At 43.8% G+C, this 19,555-nt stretch overlaps 1 protein-coding gene across 1 annotated transcript; it reads right to left on the bottom strand.

Annotated features, from left to right (window-relative positions):
* Window positions 1-6,694: 6,694 nt before the first annotated feature.
* Window positions 6,695-12,507, bottom strand: LOC133386605 (uncharacterized). Its single transcript, XM_061630309.1, has 2 exons — window positions 12,459-12,507; window positions 6,695-10,638 (listed from the first exon to the last, which is right to left on the bottom strand). Exon 2 carries the CDS (start codon window positions 10,232-10,234, stop codon window positions 8,816-8,818), a length of 1,419 nt encoding a protein of 472 aa, XP_061486293.1. The 5' UTR covers window positions 10,235-10,638; window positions 12,459-12,507; the 3' UTR covers window positions 6,695-8,815.
* Window positions 12,508-19,555: the final 7,048 nt, after the last annotated feature.

Below are 19,555 nucleotides of genomic sequence, written 5' to 3'. Positions count from 1 at the left end.
CCGTTAAAGGAAAAAGCGCGATGTGTTTGTATGGAAGTCGATGGAGCAACGCGTCATCTTCATTCAGCTGGGTTTGGGGGTCATGGTTTGAGTGGGACAGTGGCGGTGGCAATTCAACTAGACTATTCTTTGCTGCAGATTGAGGTCTAATGTGTGTGTGTGAGAGAGATCTTTTATTGATGTGCCTTTTGTTTTCAACATGGCTGCATGATTTCACGTGATTTACGAAAATAGGCTCCATTATTAACCACAGTAGAACTTACTTTCGAGTAGACATGCCTGGAATACACTGTTAGCTAAACATTTATCCTACTGAATAATGGTCCTTCACTCTATATATTTAAAAAATGGTAGTACTGTGTAGTAGTGAAATGGAGGCTGAGATTTGTGATCTTATATTTTAACAGTATAATATATAAGCTTAATTAAATTAAATTAAATAAATAAACAGTAAAGACTGAGCAAGTGACAGTTCTTAAAAACGTTGCCATTAAAATTTTGTTATAAGCACTGTCTTTCAGTTTCAGCCCCCATCTGAAATGCAAAGATTATAATATAGGGTGTTTGTATCTCTATACTTTATCTTCAAAATAATTATTACATTACAAGGTTAATATAAGCTTCTGCCTCTCTGCCTCTCTGCTTGTCCCCCCCCCGCTGCAAAATGGGAGTAATAAAAGTGGAGTACATTGACTTACAGATTGTCACGAGTACATTGTCTCAGCCCTCCTTCTCCTGCAGACTGCAGTATGACAATTACAACACTGGACTATATTGCAAAAGTGTTGTAATAATAATAATAATTTATATGTCACCTATCTGGCCGATGGCCACTCTGGGCGACGTACAATTTAGTTGCAATAAATGCATCATAATAAAATACACATAAAATACATATAACAGTAAAACTATGAATAAAGAACAATAACAGTTCAGAGTAAAGGCGATTAGTCCTAAAAAATTAACCCTCCCCTGAAGTCCCAAAGGCCTGTCTGAACAGCCAGGTCTTCAAGGCTTTGCGGAATACATTCAGGGAAGGGGCATGCCGAAGATCATGCGGGAGGGAGTTCCAGAGAGTGGGGGCCGCCACTGAAAATGCCCTCTCCCTAGTCCCCACCAACCTAGCTGTTTTAGTTGGTGGGACTGAGAGAAGGCCCTGAGTGGCTGATCTTGTCGGGCGGCATAATTGGTGGCGCTGGAGGCGCTCCATCAGGTAAACTGGGCCGAAACCGTGTAGGGATTTAAAGGTTAATACCAACACCTTGAATTGAGCCCGGAAAATAACTGGAAGCCAGTGTAGATCGAACAACACTGGGGTGATATGTTCCCGGCGGCGACAATTTGTGAGTAGTTGAGCCGCAGCATTTTGTATAAGTTGTAATTTCCGGACCGTTTTCAAGGGTAACCCCACGTAGAGCGCATTACAGTAGTCTAAACGAGAGGTGACCAGGGCATGTACTACCAGTGGGAGCTGATGAACAGGGAGGTAGGGTTGCAGCCTACGAATGAGGTGTAATTGATACCAAGCTGCCCGGCTCACTGCCGAAATCTGAGCCTCCATGGACAGCTTGGAATCAAGAACAACCCCAAGGCTGCGGACCTGGTCCTTTAGGGGCAATCTCACCCCATTGAACATCAGGTCAACATCACCCAACCTTCCCTTGTCTCCCACAAGCAGCACCTCAGTCTTATCGGGATTCACCTTCAACCTGTTCCTTCCCATCCATCCACTCACGGATTCCAGGCACTTGGACATGGACTCCACAGCCAACTCTGGCGAAGATTTAAACGAGAGATAGAGCTGAGTGTCATCCGCATATTGGTGACACTGCAGCCCAAATCTCCTAATGATTGCCCCCAGCGGCTTCATATAGATATTAAATAGCATGGGAGAGAGGATAGAGCCCTGTGGCACACCACAATCGAGAGGCCAAGGGTCTGAAACCTCCTCCCCCAATGCTACCTGTTGTTGCCTGTGTAAACCACTGTCTGTCAGTTTCAGCACTATATGCCATGTGGGGTTATTAACAATGAGCTACATTGCAAGGTTACCCTAAGGCACTCTCTTTCTCTGAACCTCAACACCTCCCCTGCATGTAATGCAGGAATAAGTTCTCTCAGCCAACCCCCCACCCCACCTCCACTAATCTGCAAAGTGGGGGCAATAATATTAAACAGCTGATTTCTGTATAGGAAGTGTGTGTGTGATTTATCTCACTAATCCTCCCTCCCCCCCAAAAGACCAGAATTTGAGATTCTTCCATCATAGCTTCTACTTTTCTTCCTTCCTTTCTTTTTTGAGAGAGATGCAATTCTTCAAAATCACAGCTATGATAAAGTTCAGGATAAAGTTGTCTCCTTGGGGCAACTGTTAGTTTTATTGCAAAGAAAAATGAAGGGGGGGGGAGCCACAAATCAGGTCTGAAAAAACATGGGAGGACAATCATGGACAAACATGGGAGAGTCCTTTGTATATGCTCACACCCATTTTTCTGTTTTATTACTTCAATATCTTCTGGGGCTGAAAGATACTATCATCTGCAATGCTGCTGCCGCCCAACAAATTCCTTGCTGTGGTGAGATTTTAACTGGCCCTTAGGACACAGAGTGTGTCCTCTATAAAAAACAGTGTGATGTTGCAATTCTAACCCCATTTGCCTGGGAGTAAGCCCCATTCTATTCAGTAGAGCTTTTTTTTTCTGAGCAGACATGGTTTAGGATTATGCTCTTAATTCTGAAAACAGCCTTCCTTCCTCAGTAATATTGGATCTTCTGTGTCTTCTCGTGTTTGCTTCTCCCCTGATCAGTCTCATTTTAAACAATATGAAGCAAAACATTTCCCCCGTTAAGCGTAGCAAGAAAAAGCATGAATATAGAATGCCCATATCTAGTCTCATCCCTTTCCTCTCCCTGGTCTTTGATGGAGAAGGATGGAAGGAGAGTTAAAAGGCCACTAGAAATACTTTATCATTAAAGTTCAACATATGAACGTAAGAAAAGCTTGCTGGATCAGGCCAATGGCCCGTCTAGTTCAGCATCCCATTCTCACAGTAGTCAACCAGATGCCTGTGGAAAGCCTGCAAGCACGATCTGAGCTCAACAGCACTCTCCCCTCCTGCAGTTTCCCGCAACTGGTATTCAGAAGCATACTGCCTCTGACAGAGGAGGTAGAACATAACCATCAAGGTTAGCTAGTGATAGCTTTACCTTCCATGAATGTTTTGAATCATTGGGTGGAGGGGAAAAGCTGGATAAATCTCATCAACAGGAAGTTAACACGATCTTGCGTGTTATCTGACTGTTTTAGCTGCTCTTAAATGAGATTTGATTTTCAGTCCTGTGACTCAAAATGTGTTGGGACTTAATACATCATTTCTAGTTCCTCTTTCCTTTGTTCCTGGAAGATAGGTAGTCACTGACTGACACATGTACAGACTCATGTGTTCTCTACATGGGGCTACCTGTGGAATATACTTCTGAATGAAGATGCACAGGATAAGACGGACACTATTCTTTATCCTTTCTTTGAAGACTGCCAAAGAAGGTGATCCCACCTTCTTTGCTGTAATAATCTTGTATATCTAGCCAATCAGTACCAGATTTATGCACTAGCTAAGTAAGCTACAGTTTAGGCACTAGCTAAGTAAGCTACTATTTTAGGACAAAAAATGTTACTAGTTAAATTGTTTGTTTTTAGTTGCATTGTTGTCTATGTACTGGTATATATGCAAACATAAAACTTTATTTCTATTTTCAATGCCCTTTGTTAGAATAATACACATTTTGGAGGTAATACTATGGGCCCTCTTAAACCTGACACAGCTTAGGGCAGTTACGGGGAACCTTTTGACCCCGGAGATGTTGCTGAACTACAACTCCCATTGTCCCTGGCTGTTGGCCATGCTAGCTACGGCTGACGTAGTTGTAGTTCAGCAACATCTGGAGAGCCAAAGGTTCCAGGGCAATGGTTTAGGGCCTCAGCATGTCTTAATCCAACCCAGTTGCCAGTGAAAAATTGCTAAAGTAATTTATGTCATGGCTCAAGCCAACAGAAGTTGATCCAGGGCTTTCTCCCATTAATCCTAGATATGCAGAAGCTGACTGTGGGAGAGACAGTAGGGTGCAGACTTTGTATGCAAATGGACTGATATTCAGTGTCTGGCATTGTCCAATATAGAAGCGCTGATCAGGGCCAGTCTAAAATAATTTGTAGCCTGAGGCAAAGGACAAGATAGCACCCCTTTCCCATTCCATTATGGAATCTGACTAGACTGGCAATTGACCAGTATCTTCCACCAGGCTAGCTTTGCACCCTTGGGCAGGCACAGACACAGCTGTGTCCTCCAACATCTTGCCACCACTCCCTGCCCCCCTCCCAGCATCTGCCATCTCACTTTGCCTAATGGTAGGTCTGGCTTTGCCTCAGGTAGCAGGTGATGAGACAGACCCCCGCCTGTAATCCTGGAGAGCTACTGCAGGTCAAAACAGGCAGCACAGATTGACGGATAAACAATCTGACCTGGTATATGGCAGCTTCCCATTGGGGATACATGATGTTATTGGAAGAAACACTCAATGGACATGATCTAGGACTAAGCCTATCTGCAGGCCATAGGTTCTGGGGTGAAGCTGTGGTCAGTCTTTGCTCACAGGAAGCTCTGAACTCCGGTTGAAATCAATTGCTTAAGGAAGTACAAGGCAGGGGAAATCCAGAATGAAGGCTGTTTATCAAGAGCAAGTTCTTGTCAATGTGATTCATTTATGTTTGTAACTTAGTTTGAAGGCAGTGTTGATATTTCATCACCTGAGGCATTTAGCACAGTGGTCTGTTTTTCTGCTGTAGTATGGTTTCTTATACTTGCAATGCCCTGGAGCAGAGCTTTGAACCTTTATTTTCTTACTGTGCTCTGCTTCATGTTTATATATTAAATTACATAATTTGGTCTCAAAGGAACCTCCAAGGAAACATGCAGCATATTAAAACAGCATCAAAACCAGTCATATAAAAACCCACTAAATGCTAAAGAAGAAAGATTACATAATATAATAAATTACCCTTGTTTTGTCCTCCCTCCCTCCTTTTTCCTCCCTCCTAGAAAATATTATTATTAAGAATTATTTGATGATGACTGCATTTATATCCCACCTTCACTCCAAGGAGCTCAGGGTGGCTTACACGGTTCTCCCTGTTCCATTTTATCCTCACAACAGCCCTGTGAGGTCAGTGAGTGGCCCAAGGTCACCCAATAAGCTTCAGTCTCTCTATTCCAGCCCAGCTAACCTCACTGGTATTGTTGTGACCTGACTACAGTGATACATACCTTAGTTACATCTAGATTGGATTATTACAATATGCTCTATGCAGGGCCCCCTTTGAAAGTATTCCGAAAGTTCAAGTGGTTCTGAATTTGCCAGCCAGGCTGTTAGTGGGCATTTGCTCATGGGATCGTATCACACTTGCCCTGCAACAGCAACACTGGTTACCAGGCTGTCTCCAGGCACAATTGAAAGTGCTGGGGATTACCTTTAAAGCCCTAGATAGCTTGCGGTGGGATATAAATGTAATAATAAATTAGTAAATAAAATAGATGTTACTGCATTTTCTAATTAATTTTAATTGCTTTAAGCTGTCCTGAATGGTGTGTAAGCGATCGATCAATCAATCGATTGATGGGAGCAGGAATGCCAGCCTGAGCTTGGACAAAGTAGAAGATATAAATATGAATAACAATTATTATAATTTGCAATAGACATGGAATGTTACCTTGCATGCCAAGAAGGACATCAGGGCAAATCCCCTCTTCTTAATCTGAACTACTTCACTCATCTCCCACTATCCCAGTCTCCACTTCCCACTATAGGGAATCACTGTTTACAGTACAGTGTGGGGAATCCTGCTCTAAATGGTTGTAGGTATCTCTTCATCTTGATGTCAAACTTTTTTGTTGTCACTAGGTGGCAAATCTGTCCTGCAGTTGTGGGGTGGTATAACAGCAACTCTGAAGAGCTGTCAGCATAATTAGTTTTCAGCACAGGAAGTGCACAGTTGTTACTCAAGACATTGCACACAACCCAGGTGGCATTTCCCAGGTAACCCTTCTGCTATGGGGACATCTCCTTTTCCTAGTTCCAGATATGTTTTTATTTTATATGTGAGAAAGACCATTTTTCTCTCCTCTATAGCATGTTCATTGTGATTGCCATATGGCAGGGGTGGGGAACCTGCGGCCCTCCAGATATTGTTGGACCACAACTCTCACCATCCCAGACCATTGGCCATACTAACTGGGGCTGATGGAAGTTGGAGTCCATCTGGAGAGCCACAGGTTCCCCACCTCTCCCATAGGGGATGTGGTTGTATACCTAATGTTTGTGTTGTCATAAGTGATGAGATATGCAGGCCCTTCTTCCCATGCCATTGATGTAGGGAGAGCAAATATAGGATCCCTCCATCTCCAAGAGGGACTGTACCATGTGCTTTTTCTGAATGATTGAATCAGATCTTAGTTTTTGAGGTTTCAGGATCAAACTGGACCACTCACTCAAACTACAAGTCCTAGAGTTTCCTGCCAGCAGTCTCTCTTCTCTAGCGATGTGCAATCCAGACGAAAACTGTTCAGAATATAATAATAATAATAATTTAATTTATCTGTCGCCTATCTGGCCAATGGCCACTCTAGGCGACGTACCATTCAAGTGCAATAAATGCATCGCAATAAAATACACATAAAATACATATAACAGTAAAACTATGAATAAAGAACAATAACAGTTCAGAGTAATAGGCAACATTAACTCTCCCCGGAAGTCCCAAGGGCCTGTCTGAAGAGCCAGGTCTTCAAGGCTTTGCGGAATACATTCAGGGAAGGGGCATGCCGAAGATCATACGGGAGGGAGTTCCAGAGAGGCTGACAAGAAGTGGAAAAGTAAGCGGTCAGGCGACTTATGTGGATTTTTTTTTATAATAGGGGTTATAAATTTAGAACGTTCGTTACCATATAGTGGACATTCAAACATGACATGATAGAGAGTTTCAATAGCACTAGCTTTGCAGGGGCATAATCGATCGGCAAATGGTATGCCCTGAAATCTCCCTTCTAGTAATGCAGAGGTTAAACAGTTAAATCTAGCCTTGGTAAAGGCTAGACGATATTTAGGGACTGTAAGGAATTCCAAATAGGAGGAACAAATCAGCAGCTCATAACTCAGGCCAAAGTGGATAGGGGAGCATGTTGAAGTGGCTGCTGAAATTGTGCGCTGGTAATCTATATCCCTAAGTCGGGTCCGGATGGAATGTTTGATTGTCTCGGGATCTTGAGATGTTAAATGTTCAAGTGAGAGGCCAATGCTCACAAGGTAAGTAATAAATGTTTTGGCCCATTGCGAGGTAAAAGGATCTTCCCATAAAAGTGGGGGGTAGCCAGAGGTATACTTTAAGTCAGTAATTTAAGGCTATGGTCCATGCTTGGAGTTCAAGAGAAGCTAGGCCAGATTCTAATCTAAGGGCCGCCGACGGGGCACACCTGGGGACACCATAGATTTGTCTGAGAAAAATGGAAAGAACTGCCTCTATAGAAGGGTTGTAGGTGCCAATCCATAGAGGTGCTCCATATAAAAGTTGGGGAATTATTTTGGATTTAAAGACCTTTAAAGCTGTCAGAATATATTGTCCTCCTTTAGTATAGAAAAATCTTAGGATGCCCCTGGTTGCGTTCCGTGCAGTTAGGATGGCCGCTCGAATATGAGGAGACCAGGACAATGATGAGTGAAACAGTATGCCAAGGTATTTGAATTGGGTAACCTGAGCGATTTTCTGGGCGTTGATTGTCCATTCAGAGACAGAAGAGTGTTTGGCAAAGACTAAAATTTAAGTTTTAGGAAAGTTTATGGTCAATTTATTTTCATGGCAGTATCGCATGAAAACTCGAAGTAGCCGTTTTAAGCCGACTTTAGATAAAGATAAGAGAGCAGCGTCATCTGCATACAATAGCAGAGGGCATCGCTGATTTGCTAGTTTAGGAGGATGGAAGTCCAGAGAATGACACTTAGGGGACAAATCGTTAATGAAAAAATTGAATAAAAGAGGGGCTAAGATGCAACCTTGTCTGACTCCTTTTGTTGTGATAATAGAGTTTGTGAGCCCCCCCTCACGGCCGCATCTGACACGAAAGGATGTATGCTGGTGCAGCCGAATAATTAGGAGGAGGAGTCTCTTATCAATTGTGGAATTTGCAAGTTTTGCCCATAATAGCTCCGTGGGGATAGAGTCGAATGCTGATTTTAAATTGACAAAGGCAACAAATAGGCCATTACCCCAGCGATTTTTATATTTTTCGGCTAAGTGGTTTAAGATTACACAGTGGTCAACCACAGACCTACCTTTCCTGAAGGCTGCCTGCTCCCACCCAAGGATGTTTTCCTCCTCTAGCCATGCGGAGAGTCTCCCTTTCAGGTAACAGGCATAAAGTTTGCCGATTACAGAGAGGAGGCTGATTGGTCTATAATTCGCAGGGTCCTCTCTGCTCCCCTTCTTAAATATAGGGATAACTATGGCTTTGAGCCAAGACTCAGGTATACATCCAGAGTTGTTTATCAATGTAAAAAGGTTGGCCAGCAAAGAAGGCCACCAGGATTGGTGTGCTTTCAGCATTTCGGAGGATATGTTGTCAAGGCCAGGAGCTTTGCCTGGTTTCAGGCTATCAATCAGATCATTTATTTCGGATTGGGTTACAGGTGGCCAAACAGGAAGACTTGTTGTATTATGGGAAGGGGGACTGAAGCTTATATTCTCATGATTGTCAGTAAAGTACTGTTTTCATGTGTGAGAGGAAATATGACATGGGGCGAGATTTGATGGTCTCATGGATCCAGAAACAAGCTCCCAGAAACTTTTGGAATTTTTAGTTCTGGAGGCATGGATTAATGCTTTCCAGCCTTCATGCACTGCCTGCCTTTTTTTGGTAACTATCATTGACTTATATTTCTTTTTAATAATGAAATACTCAGGCGGAAGGGTATTAGCATTTTGAAGGCGATAATGAAGATAGGTCTGCCTTAGTTGTCTCTTAACGTCAAGGCAGTCCTTGTCAAACCATCTGGGGAGGCCTGTTCTGTTTATTGCCCTGTGGGAAGGGGATGGGAGCATTAAAGACATTTTTAGTTTTGAAATCAATGTGTCATAGTCTGTTAGAACAGAAAAAGGATTGGTGGCGTTCGTGATCTTCTCCTTTATGGCCAGACCGGAGGGGGAGGTTAGGAATAGAGCCACATTCGAAGCTACTAAAGGAGACCAAAAGGTCCTTTTATGGGTATAATGTAATGGATTGGCCATTTGGTTGTGCGCAAAAGTCAAGCGTCCCCTTTCTGGAAGGCATATGGAAAGGGTTAGAGGGAGGTGATCGCTATCCTGTCTATTGCCCACTGTAAATTTCAGAATGGTCTTTAGTAAATGCTGCGAGATTAGGGCGTAGTCGATGACGCTACTCCCTTGTCCAGAGATGTAGGTGTATTCTGCACATGGATCTACCTGATTGAGGCCATTCAACATTATGAGATTACGGCTACCGATCAGACGGGTTAGGCAGATACCTCCATAATTTATCCTGGAATCCTTGGAGATCCTACCATAGATAGAGGAATAATGGTCTATAACCTCTCCCCCCCAAAGGTTCGATGCAAATAATGCATCATTGTTGGGGCCAATCCTAGCATTAAAATCACCCATAATAATGAGAAGGGCTCTAGGAGATTGAGCTTCAAGATCTGTTATGTATCTATCTAAATCTTCCCAGGCCTGGTCAGTTAGTACCCTTGAGGAATATGGGGGAATATATACATTGATCAACAAAAAAGAAATAGTGTTGTAGGACAGTAGAACTCCCATAGCAATATTATTACAAGAACTGAGACTTTTGATACGAGCTGACGTTGACGTGGATATAAGTAAAGCCAGGCCTCCTTTTGGTCTGCCCTTTGATTTAGGTAAAGAGGGAGTCGCAGGTAAGCACGTAATAGAGAAGCCATCCAATGTTAGATTTTGAGTACTCCACATCTCCTGAACAAAGATTATATCAGATTTGTTCAAGTGAGCAATTAGATCTAGATTCTTTTGTTTGGCGGACCAACCTGCGATGTTCCAGGAGAGAAGATGAAGTGCGTGCTTAGATGAGAAAGTAGCGTCCCGACACAGCCCAGGAGAAGTTATTCTTAAGGCCGCTGGATTTTCATACGGCATAGTTGTTAAAGAGGGGGAATGTCATTTTAGTTCTGTAATCTGATTTAATATCCCCATGGAGTCCATGAAGACAGCACCTGATTTAACTGGACGTTCAAGGGGATTAGAAGTTCGCATATCCAGTTGACGGGTGGATTGGTGTCGAGTCGGGGGAGCCAATTTCTCGAAATCGAGGAATCTTGATTTTAGCCAGTCCTCTCCTCCCAGAAGCGGTTTATTGGATCGAATATGGATGGAGGCCTTAGGTGATACAGTATGCGGCTTCGGCGACTTTAAGGATGGGAAGTCAGACTCATTAAAAGTAGTAATAGAATGAACTGCCTTCTGGGTCACAGTAGGTTTCGCTGCTTCAAGACGGTATATTAGGTGGTATAGTTTGTCAGTAATCAATAGTCTTTCAGTCTCTGGTAGTTGAGAACAAACATTATGTTATGTTACAGTTTATTTCTAGGCCGCCTTTTGGCCAAAAAAGCCCCCACAAATAAAAAAACACAAATACAAAATACAAATAACAACAATACAATTTACAAGAAATCAAACTAACAAAATCCTAGCATTTCTAAAAAGCAAGAACAGCTGACCAAAAGCATTCATCTTCCTGGTAAAGGACAGTCCCCAGAAAAATGTCTCTCAGAGCAGGGGTGAGGGGGCAAAGCAGGTGGAAAAACTTGCCCCTTAATGGTTCCAGCACAGTCTCACCCCTGCAGCAGTACTTCTCAGTCTGCAGCTCCTCTTGATAAGTTCCAGGCAGAGGGCTGGGGCAAGGCAGGTGGAAAAACTTGCCCCTTAATGGTCCCAGCACAGTCTCATCCCTGCAGCCTGTGTTTTAGAAAATGCCAAAATGTCATGAACATTGTTGCTCATGTAAGCTCTGAGGGGCAGATAGGTCCACAACAAGGGTGCCACCACAGAGAAGGCACTCCCCCAGTTGCCACAACCAGGAGGACCTCAAAAACTGACCATAGTGACTGTGTGGGCAGGAGTAGGGAACCTGAGTCTTGTGTGGGAGCCAGGAGGTTGAGAGATGTTGAGTGGGGAAGTGTGAAGGAATTTGTGTTGGTATTTATTTATTAATAATTTGTATGTATTATTTGTATTGCAGTTTTATTGTTTATTTTTTATAATACTTGTTGTAGTTGTGTTACTTTTCTGTACACTGCTTAGAGATCTTTTTATATGTTAAGTGGTATAGAAATAGTCTAAATAAAAACATTGTAACCTATGGCCCTCCAGGTGCTGTTGGACAACAACATCAACATCAGCCCTGACCATTGGCCATGCTGGCTGGGTGGGGCTAATGGGAGTTGAACAACATCTGGAGGACCATAGGTTCCTTAGCCTTAGTTTATGGTGATAAGGAAGAAGATGCTCCTTTAAGTATCTTGGTCCAAAACTTAAACCTGGCTCTGTAGCTTATTGACAGCCAAACTCCCTTAAGAGCACAAGAGGCTGTCCCAGTGAAAAACCTAACTGTTGCATTTTGCTCTAGCTGTAGCTTCTGGCTTAACCTTAAGGGCAGTTCCACATAGTGTGCTTTACAGCAGTTACACCCTGAGGTTACCAATGCATGAGTTACAATGGTAAGGCTAGTCCCATCCAGGAATGGGCACAGTTGGCCTACCAGTCAAAGCTGGTAAAAATGGCCAGTGGCGTCACTAGGGTTGGTGTCACCCGGTGCGGTAACTCATGGTGTCACCCCCATGGACCTCCTCCCGTACCAGACCATACAGAATCCTTAGTAATGTTTTTTGTACTAATGTCACTCATAAATCATAATTCCCGTCTATCACTGAATGTAATGGCAACAGTAGTGACATAAACAACTAGAAAAATTAAAATTACACCATTAAATTACAATATCATACGCACAGCCTAAATGTATTTACATTTATACATAGTTTCATGTGGTTAAAGTGAAAATTCGGTAAGAAAACAATAGAATTTGAAGTAAAAACGTTTAAGAACTACATCAAAATTATGTCCATTTTAACATTAAACTTTACCGTTACATGTGGCATGATAGAATATCCCTGCACAATAAAAAGGGTTGTTGGAAAGACCCCCCCCCCACACACACACAGAGCCACCTGTGGGATCGTCACACAAACAACCTAGAATATTTTTTCCCTTTCACAAGGACATGCAAAAGATTGAACCCAGGACCTTCTGCATGCAAAGCACATGCTCAGCCTACCACTGAGATATAGGGTAGAAAAGCACTCACTGTTCTGCTGGTTCTGCAGGTATGACAACAGTTCTACAGATATGACGACAGTGCAGGGGCCTTCAGAAAAAGGGAACCTGCTTTAAATAAGATAGGGACAATGACCGCAATGCTTTCCCCATATCAGGCAAATCACCAGGGCAAAGTCTGTGCAGCTTGGCGTATGGGGCTCTGCTCCCCACTCTACCTACAACAAGAATGCAACAGAAGCTCCTGCTCCCACCAATACAGTTCTAGCAATGCGCTGCCCAAGGGTTGCATATGTGGGGAAAAAATCAACAAAAGGAAAGAAAATGAAGAAGGAAAATGAACAATCCCTTATAAACTTGCACACGCACTCATGCTTAAGACACTCATGTCTGTTAGGGGTTAACAGACAGCACAACAAAGGCAGGCATTAATTTCTGAACAGACACATTTTCTGACCTCAGACTAATGTGAAGCCCCCCGCCCCACTTTCTAATGTTAGAAATACACAGTGGGGCTGCAGTACAGCAGCTTGTACATGCTCAGAGGCACTGTCTTCCTTTATTCCAGGGCTGGGTCCCCTGGCAATGCAAACAGGCTCTAATGCCTCATTAAAGATCCCAGACATAACTCTGATTGCACTAGGAATGAATGAACTTCATAACAGTCTGAAACCTGGATGTGATCACCTTTCTATGGGGTGGTGGGATCACAAAGGGGGCTTGATTTGAGGCACACGAGAACTAAACCCCAGGACCTGTTGTCATCAGCAAGACTCACGCCTTTCCCCTATATGTGAGAAAACAAACAAAAACAAACAATAGTTCCTCTGTTCATGTGCAGTGTGCTTTTCCCCCCTTCTTTTCTCCGAGAAGGATACCCAACTTTTGGTGGGCTTGGGAGGAAGTCCTACAGCAAAGGGGATGGAGTTGCAGCAGAGTTTCCAGCTATTGTTATTTTTGTTATTATTTAAAGAAACTGTTAAAAGGTGGAAACAGATTCCTATGGAGGAATAAAATTAAACTAGGAGTGGCGGAGGGGAGGGGGAAGAACATACAAAGAGCCTGGCTGCTGGATCAGACCAAAGACCCATCTAGTCCAGCATCATGTTCTCACAGTGGGCAAGCCAACTTTACAGGGTTGTTGGGAGGATAAAATGAGGACGGGGGCACCATGCACACCATCTTGTTTGGAATAGTTAGGGAAGCAACTGAAAACAAAATAGCATCACAACATCTTTATAGAAACCTACATTGGAAATACTGTGCACTGGTCACACCATCTCGGAAAGGACACCGTAGGACTGAAATGATCAAAGGATTCAGGTTGAAGCAAGTTCCTCAAAAGGAAAGACAAGCATGTGGAACTTGGTTTAGAAAGAAAGGGAGACCTATCATGGAGGTTAGTAAAAATTATGAATGGAGACAAGATTTTTTTTCTCATTCTCCCATAATTCTAAAATCCAGCACTGTTCAATGAAGACATCTGGCAATACCATCAGGACTGACAAAATAAAACATTTATTTCCAGAATTTAACTGATTAGATTCATTACTCCAGGATGAAGTAATGTCACAAGATGTGACGATAAGACCACTAGTTTACATGGTTTTAAAACATGAAAAGCAGCATATTTTAAGACTACAGTATATTAGGGACAAACAAGGGGAAGATTGCTGCCTTTATGGCTTGTAAGCTTCCAAAAGACATATGATTGGCTGCTATTACAAATATTATGTTGGACTATCACTAGATCATCCAAGAGGTTTCTTTGCATGTTTTAAAGAGCCATCTTGCAGAGGTGCTGCTTAGTTATAGGCCAATATGTGGGCAGTCAATACAAGAGCTGAATAAGATCCAGGTTTCATCAAGCCAGATCAAAGTTCCATCAGTCACAGCTTCTGGGACAATTGTAGACAGGAGACAAAGGTGATATCTTTCCTCTGTTGCTTGTCCATCTGTGGCTGCAATCCTAATCCCATTTACCTAAGAGTTAACCCAATGAATTCAATTTGACTTCCAGTTAGACATGGTTAGGATTGCACTGTAAACCGGTGGCTATCATTACATTCCTCAGTTAAGCATGTCTGTGAAACACCAGTTACTCAACAGTCCTGAAGGATCAAGGCAAAAACCCATCTAATGCACACCTTGTTTTCCATAGAAAGCAGACAGACGTTTTCAGGAAGACTGTAGGATGAATGGATCACACACACACAAACACATATCTTTTAGAGAAATACTACCTATGAACTAGGAGATTCTGTATGGCTGTGACAGCTAACAGCTGTACATAAGACCTATTCGTGCATTAGAATCATAGATATGGAAGGGACCTTGGACATAATATGGTCCAGCGTTCTTCAACCTTGGGTCCTCAGATATTGTTGACTTACAACTCCATTCCCGATCACTGGCAAAAATTGATGGACATTATGTAGACCCACGCTATCAGGGGACCCAAAGTTGATGAATATCCATCTAGTCCAACCTCCTACTCCAATGCAGGATGCAACTACAACATCCCTGACAGATGGCCATCCAGCCTCTGCTTAAATACCTTCAGCAAAGAAGAGTCCACCACCTCCTGAGACAGTCTGTTACTGTTGAACAACTCTTACCATCCATTTGTTCCTCCTAACGTTCAGCAGAAATCTGCTTTTTTGCAATTTCCACCCATTAATCAGTCCAATCCATTTTTAAAAGCCATTTTAAGCCCCAGAAATATCTGGAATTCTCACCCCTCCATTAAATATTTCAATTCCATCCAGTCATTACATGGCCTCTATAACTAAGAACCTGCACCTGTGCTTCCTCCCAATCCAGTATTTGCAACCACATCTAAAACCCTGGAGAGCCACTCCCAGTCAGTGCAGTGAACTAAATGGACTAATAGTCTGACTCAGTATAAGGCAGCTTTCCTGTGTTAGAGCTTGGAAAAGTTACTTTTTTGAACTACAACTCCCATCAGCCCGATCCAGTGGCCATGCTGGCTGGGGCTGATGGGAGTTGTAGTTCAAAAAAGTAACTTTTCCAAGCTCTAACTGCCTTTCCCTTTAAAAAAAAAAATTGCCCAGGTGGTTAACACCAAAATACTTACTAATAAAATTAAAAGGGGTAGGGAAAGAAAGAGAGTCAGAGAGTTCATAGAAGGCAGATATCTATTAATATAAAAATGAATAAGAGACCTATCCGTATAAAAATTAATAAGCAAGCAGTAATACTGTGAAATACAATCAAATGAGAGCAGAAGAGTCCCCAGCCCCTTCAAAGGGGGAAAAATGCCATTCTAAATCCCGAAGAGCAACATGTGGCACCCAGACAGCAATATACACTGCCCCTGCTGTGGGAAGCTCTCCTAGGCCGTGACGAACCTCAACGCCCTTCCTGGGCCTGCCATGGAGAAGGTTAAGGAAGGGGAGGCAGCATCCCTCTTTCCTTCCTTCCCCCAGACAGGCAGGCAGGGAAGCAGGCAGGCAGGCCTCGGATGCCCTCCACCCGCTCTGCCGCCCAGAGCCCCGTGTTCCCGCTCCTCCTTACCCGTCTCTCCCTCGGCTCAGCAGCGTTGTCGTCGTCATCTCTGCCTGGGGGCCCCCATTGCGGCTGCTCCCGCCCAGCGGCGCCCACAGCATGAGGGGTGAAGCGGGGCATCCTTTCCGGAGCAGGGGAACCGGCTCCGGGGCTAAGGAGGAGCTGGCCCGGCCTGGCCTGTCCTCCACCGCCACCGCCTCTTCGCGGCTCCTGCTGAGGCTGCCAGGCCACTCGGGCGCCGTCTCCTAGCAACAGCGCCTGGCCCCTCCCTCTCCCGAGACGGCGCCCAAGCGGCCAGGCAGCCTCAGCAGGAGCCGCGAAGAGGCGGTGGCCGTGGAGGCCAGGCCAGGCTGGGCCGGGCCGGCTCCTCCTTAGCCCCGGACTGCCCCCGGGCCCCCGGAGCTGGAGCGCCGATGAGCTAAGCGGCTAGGTTGGGGAGGAATCAGCCACTCGACTGACCCGCTTCCCGGTACCTAGGGGCGGGGCGGCTCTGGGTGTCACCCCTCTCATGGTGTCACCCGGGTGAAGCCTGCACCCCCACACCCCCTTAGTGATGCCCCTGAAAATGGCTGCTAGATGATTCAGCCACTTAGGCTTCCAGTGCAGCCCTGTACCCAGCCTTCCTTGTCAGATGGGGCAGGCACATTTCTAAGTGGGACATGGCGGGGGGAGGCACATAGCGCCAGCCAATCCCCCCCCCCGCTCACTGGTGGAGAGGACATGAGGGGCCAGGCCAGGGGAAGGGAAAGACCTCCTGTATCCAGAGAGCGTGTTAACTTTCATGAATGAAGTTTAATCTTTTGAATTGTCTCACCTTTTTTTCCCCCAGAAATGCCAGACTTAAAACTTGACTTTGCCTATAGCTACAATCTCCTGTCACCTGTGGTCTGTCCCCGTGTTCTGATTCTTCATGAACTGAACTACTTTGGTAATGACAGTGTGCTCCTGTGCTCGGCTTTGATGCTGGATTAGGTATCTCAGTTTTAGATTCCATTTGAAAAACAAACTTGTCCATACTACAAATTTAGGAAAGGGGAGTGATAAAATAAATACTTTAGGGTGAGTTTGTTATCTCCACCTTGAGAATCCCTCCTTCTAGTCTTATTTCTGGCCTTTAGATTTTACTTCCTGTTGGCCAATCAAGGGAAAGCTTTTTAACTGGCTGCTATATAAAGGACGAACTAAGCAATGGGAAACTAATTTTGGAAATCAATTGGAATTTTTTTTACTGTTTGCTGGATTGATTTTTCTGTACAGAAACCTGAAAAGGTCTCACACATAGCTACACATATGGGGAAAACCAGAAATTAGGCCTGAATTATACAGCCTAGGCGCCAGCCAGCCAGCCAGCTAGCTAACTGTAGTGTACACAGTAATATTGCTATTCCTTTGGGGCTGTTTTCATCCTTTGCCATCAAGTACTCAAGAAAAACCAGAAAAAAGAGCCACTATGATTGTATGTATTAGTGAGGGCTTTAAAAGAGTAAAAAGTAACTTGGGGTAGCCATTTTTTTCAGATCACTTTATCTCTGTATTTCACCCGTTAGCAATGAGCATACAATCCTGCTCTAATGCAGAATAAACAAACTCTTACTGCAGGCAAACAAACATGCTTCTTTATTGCTCACTGGATAGAGAAAATACTGAAACTGAAACTTAAAAGCAGAGCAAAGGAAAGTCCAAGGGGTGGATTTTAACTCTAGTCCATAATACTAATTTTAACTTCAAGGCTTTTTTTGTTCCGGATCACTTAAGTAATTATAGGGTGATTGTGATCATGAAAAATTCACCCACAGGCTGGGAAAGTCTTGAGTGAGCAGATTTTTGGGGGCTCCTCCATATTAGGCTTTTGTTGTGCACTCATCCTGCCTTATTCACTGATTTTTTTTTCAGAAGGTCCTATGCTGAAATTGCTCCTGTTGTTAAAACGAGCTATCATTCATTAAATGGAGTTGTCATTGTTTGTCATGTCACAAATTAAAAAGCCAATTCCCCCTCAAATCCCAGCGGGAGGCAAAGCACAGCTCTAGGGGACGATGCCCCCATTTACCCCTCCTAGGCTACGGGCCTGCTCCAGTGACAAAGATGTATCAAGAAGCAACCCCAAACTGTGTACCTTTTCCTTCAGGGGAAGTGCAACCCCATCCAGAACAGGCATATTGTGCAATTCCCAGAGCCAGGTACTATCCACCCACAAGACGTCCACCTCCAGATATGACCCATTGTGATTGCTTCAATATTAGCTATTTATTGAGCATTCATCCCTGATTTGTTTGCACAAAATCTGAGGGGAGGTTAGACAACATTGGCTATTTATTGAACATGCATTCTGATTTGTTTGTGGGGAGGTTATATAATGTTGTTTCAAGCAATTGTTAATCCATTTTCCCCATAACTTACCTTACCACAAAAAGTTGATTTTTGGGGGGGGGGAGTTGTATAAAAGCTCCAAATCAACTTTAACTGTGTACCCTAAATTTGCCATTATGTGACTGAATCCCACCTGAAAACAGCCTGGAAGCCCTCTGTATTTCTTCCCCTTCGTTTTTGCTTCCTTTGTCTATTTTTCAGATAACAAGCATTAAGCAAAGATCGGTTTTTCTCCTAAAGATTGGTAAACATTGGTGGCATGATAACAGTAACAATGTTTGTTTGCTGTGGCTGGGATCCAACAGCTGCTTAGGTCCATGCAAGAAATTTGTGTTTGCCCAGCAGAAATTTTAACTGAATTTTCTTTCTTTCTTAAAGAAAATAATTATACCCTGCTTTTCACTGCATCTGGGTCTCAAAGCAGCTTACAAAAATAAAAATGTGCCATATACAAAATTTAAAACATCAATTAAACATCAGAGATTAACACAACATAGACTGAGATTAAAATATCAGAACAGCATGCATAGTGCAAAGAGGCCTCCTGCAATAAAACCCTTTTAACCAGGCACCAGAAATGACACATCCACACCATATATTTAAAGAACATTTGAAGCACATGGCTTCCCTGAAAGAATCCTGGGAATGGTAGTTTGTTAAGGGTGCTGGAAATTGGTAGTTCTGTGGAGGATGAACTACAATTTCCATGGGTTTTTTGGGGAGAAGCCATGCCCATTAAAGTGGTATAAATGTGCTTTAAATGTATGGTGTGTGACCCACATGCTATATCCCAAATTGGTTTTGAAATTCCCCTCAGTTTCAAAAGTGCTTTACCATGCAGCAATGATGGCTGGTGCCCATTGGGACTGGTGGGGTGGAAGGCAGGGAGGCCAACAGTAGGGGGACCCAGAGCCAATGGCAGGCAGACCCAACTAATTCTGGTGTTGTCATCCTCCTCCCTCCTGAGCACTATAAGGGCAACACTTAGACTAAGGAGCAGGAAGAAGATACACACAGTGCCATCCCCTAGACTAGTTGTAAGTACAGAGGTAAGCAGGTGGGAGCTGGCTGAGGGCAGAGTGAGTTTGGTGGAGCAGTGCCCCACTTGCCCTATTAGACCAGCCTCTATTGCTCTTAAAGGAAAACACATATACCATCACTGCCACCCCCCAGGTGCTTTGACAATGTATTGCAGGGGTGGGGTATCTGTGCCCCTCTCAGAAGTTGTTG

Source organism: Rhineura floridana, chromosome 6, assembly GCF_030035675.1.
Source record: "Rhineura floridana isolate rRhiFlo1 chromosome 6, rRhiFlo1.hap2, whole genome shotgun sequence".
Lineage (NCBI taxonomy): Eukaryota > Metazoa > Chordata > Lepidosauria > Squamata > Rhineuridae > Rhineura > Rhineura floridana.
This window is presented reverse-complemented; position numbering and strand designations above follow the sequence as displayed.

Coding starts and splice junctions, on each gene's coding strand:
- LOC133386605 (XM_061630309.1), bottom strand. CDS start 10,234: ATGCCGTATGAAAATCCAGCGGCCTTAAGAATAACTTCTCCTGGGCTG.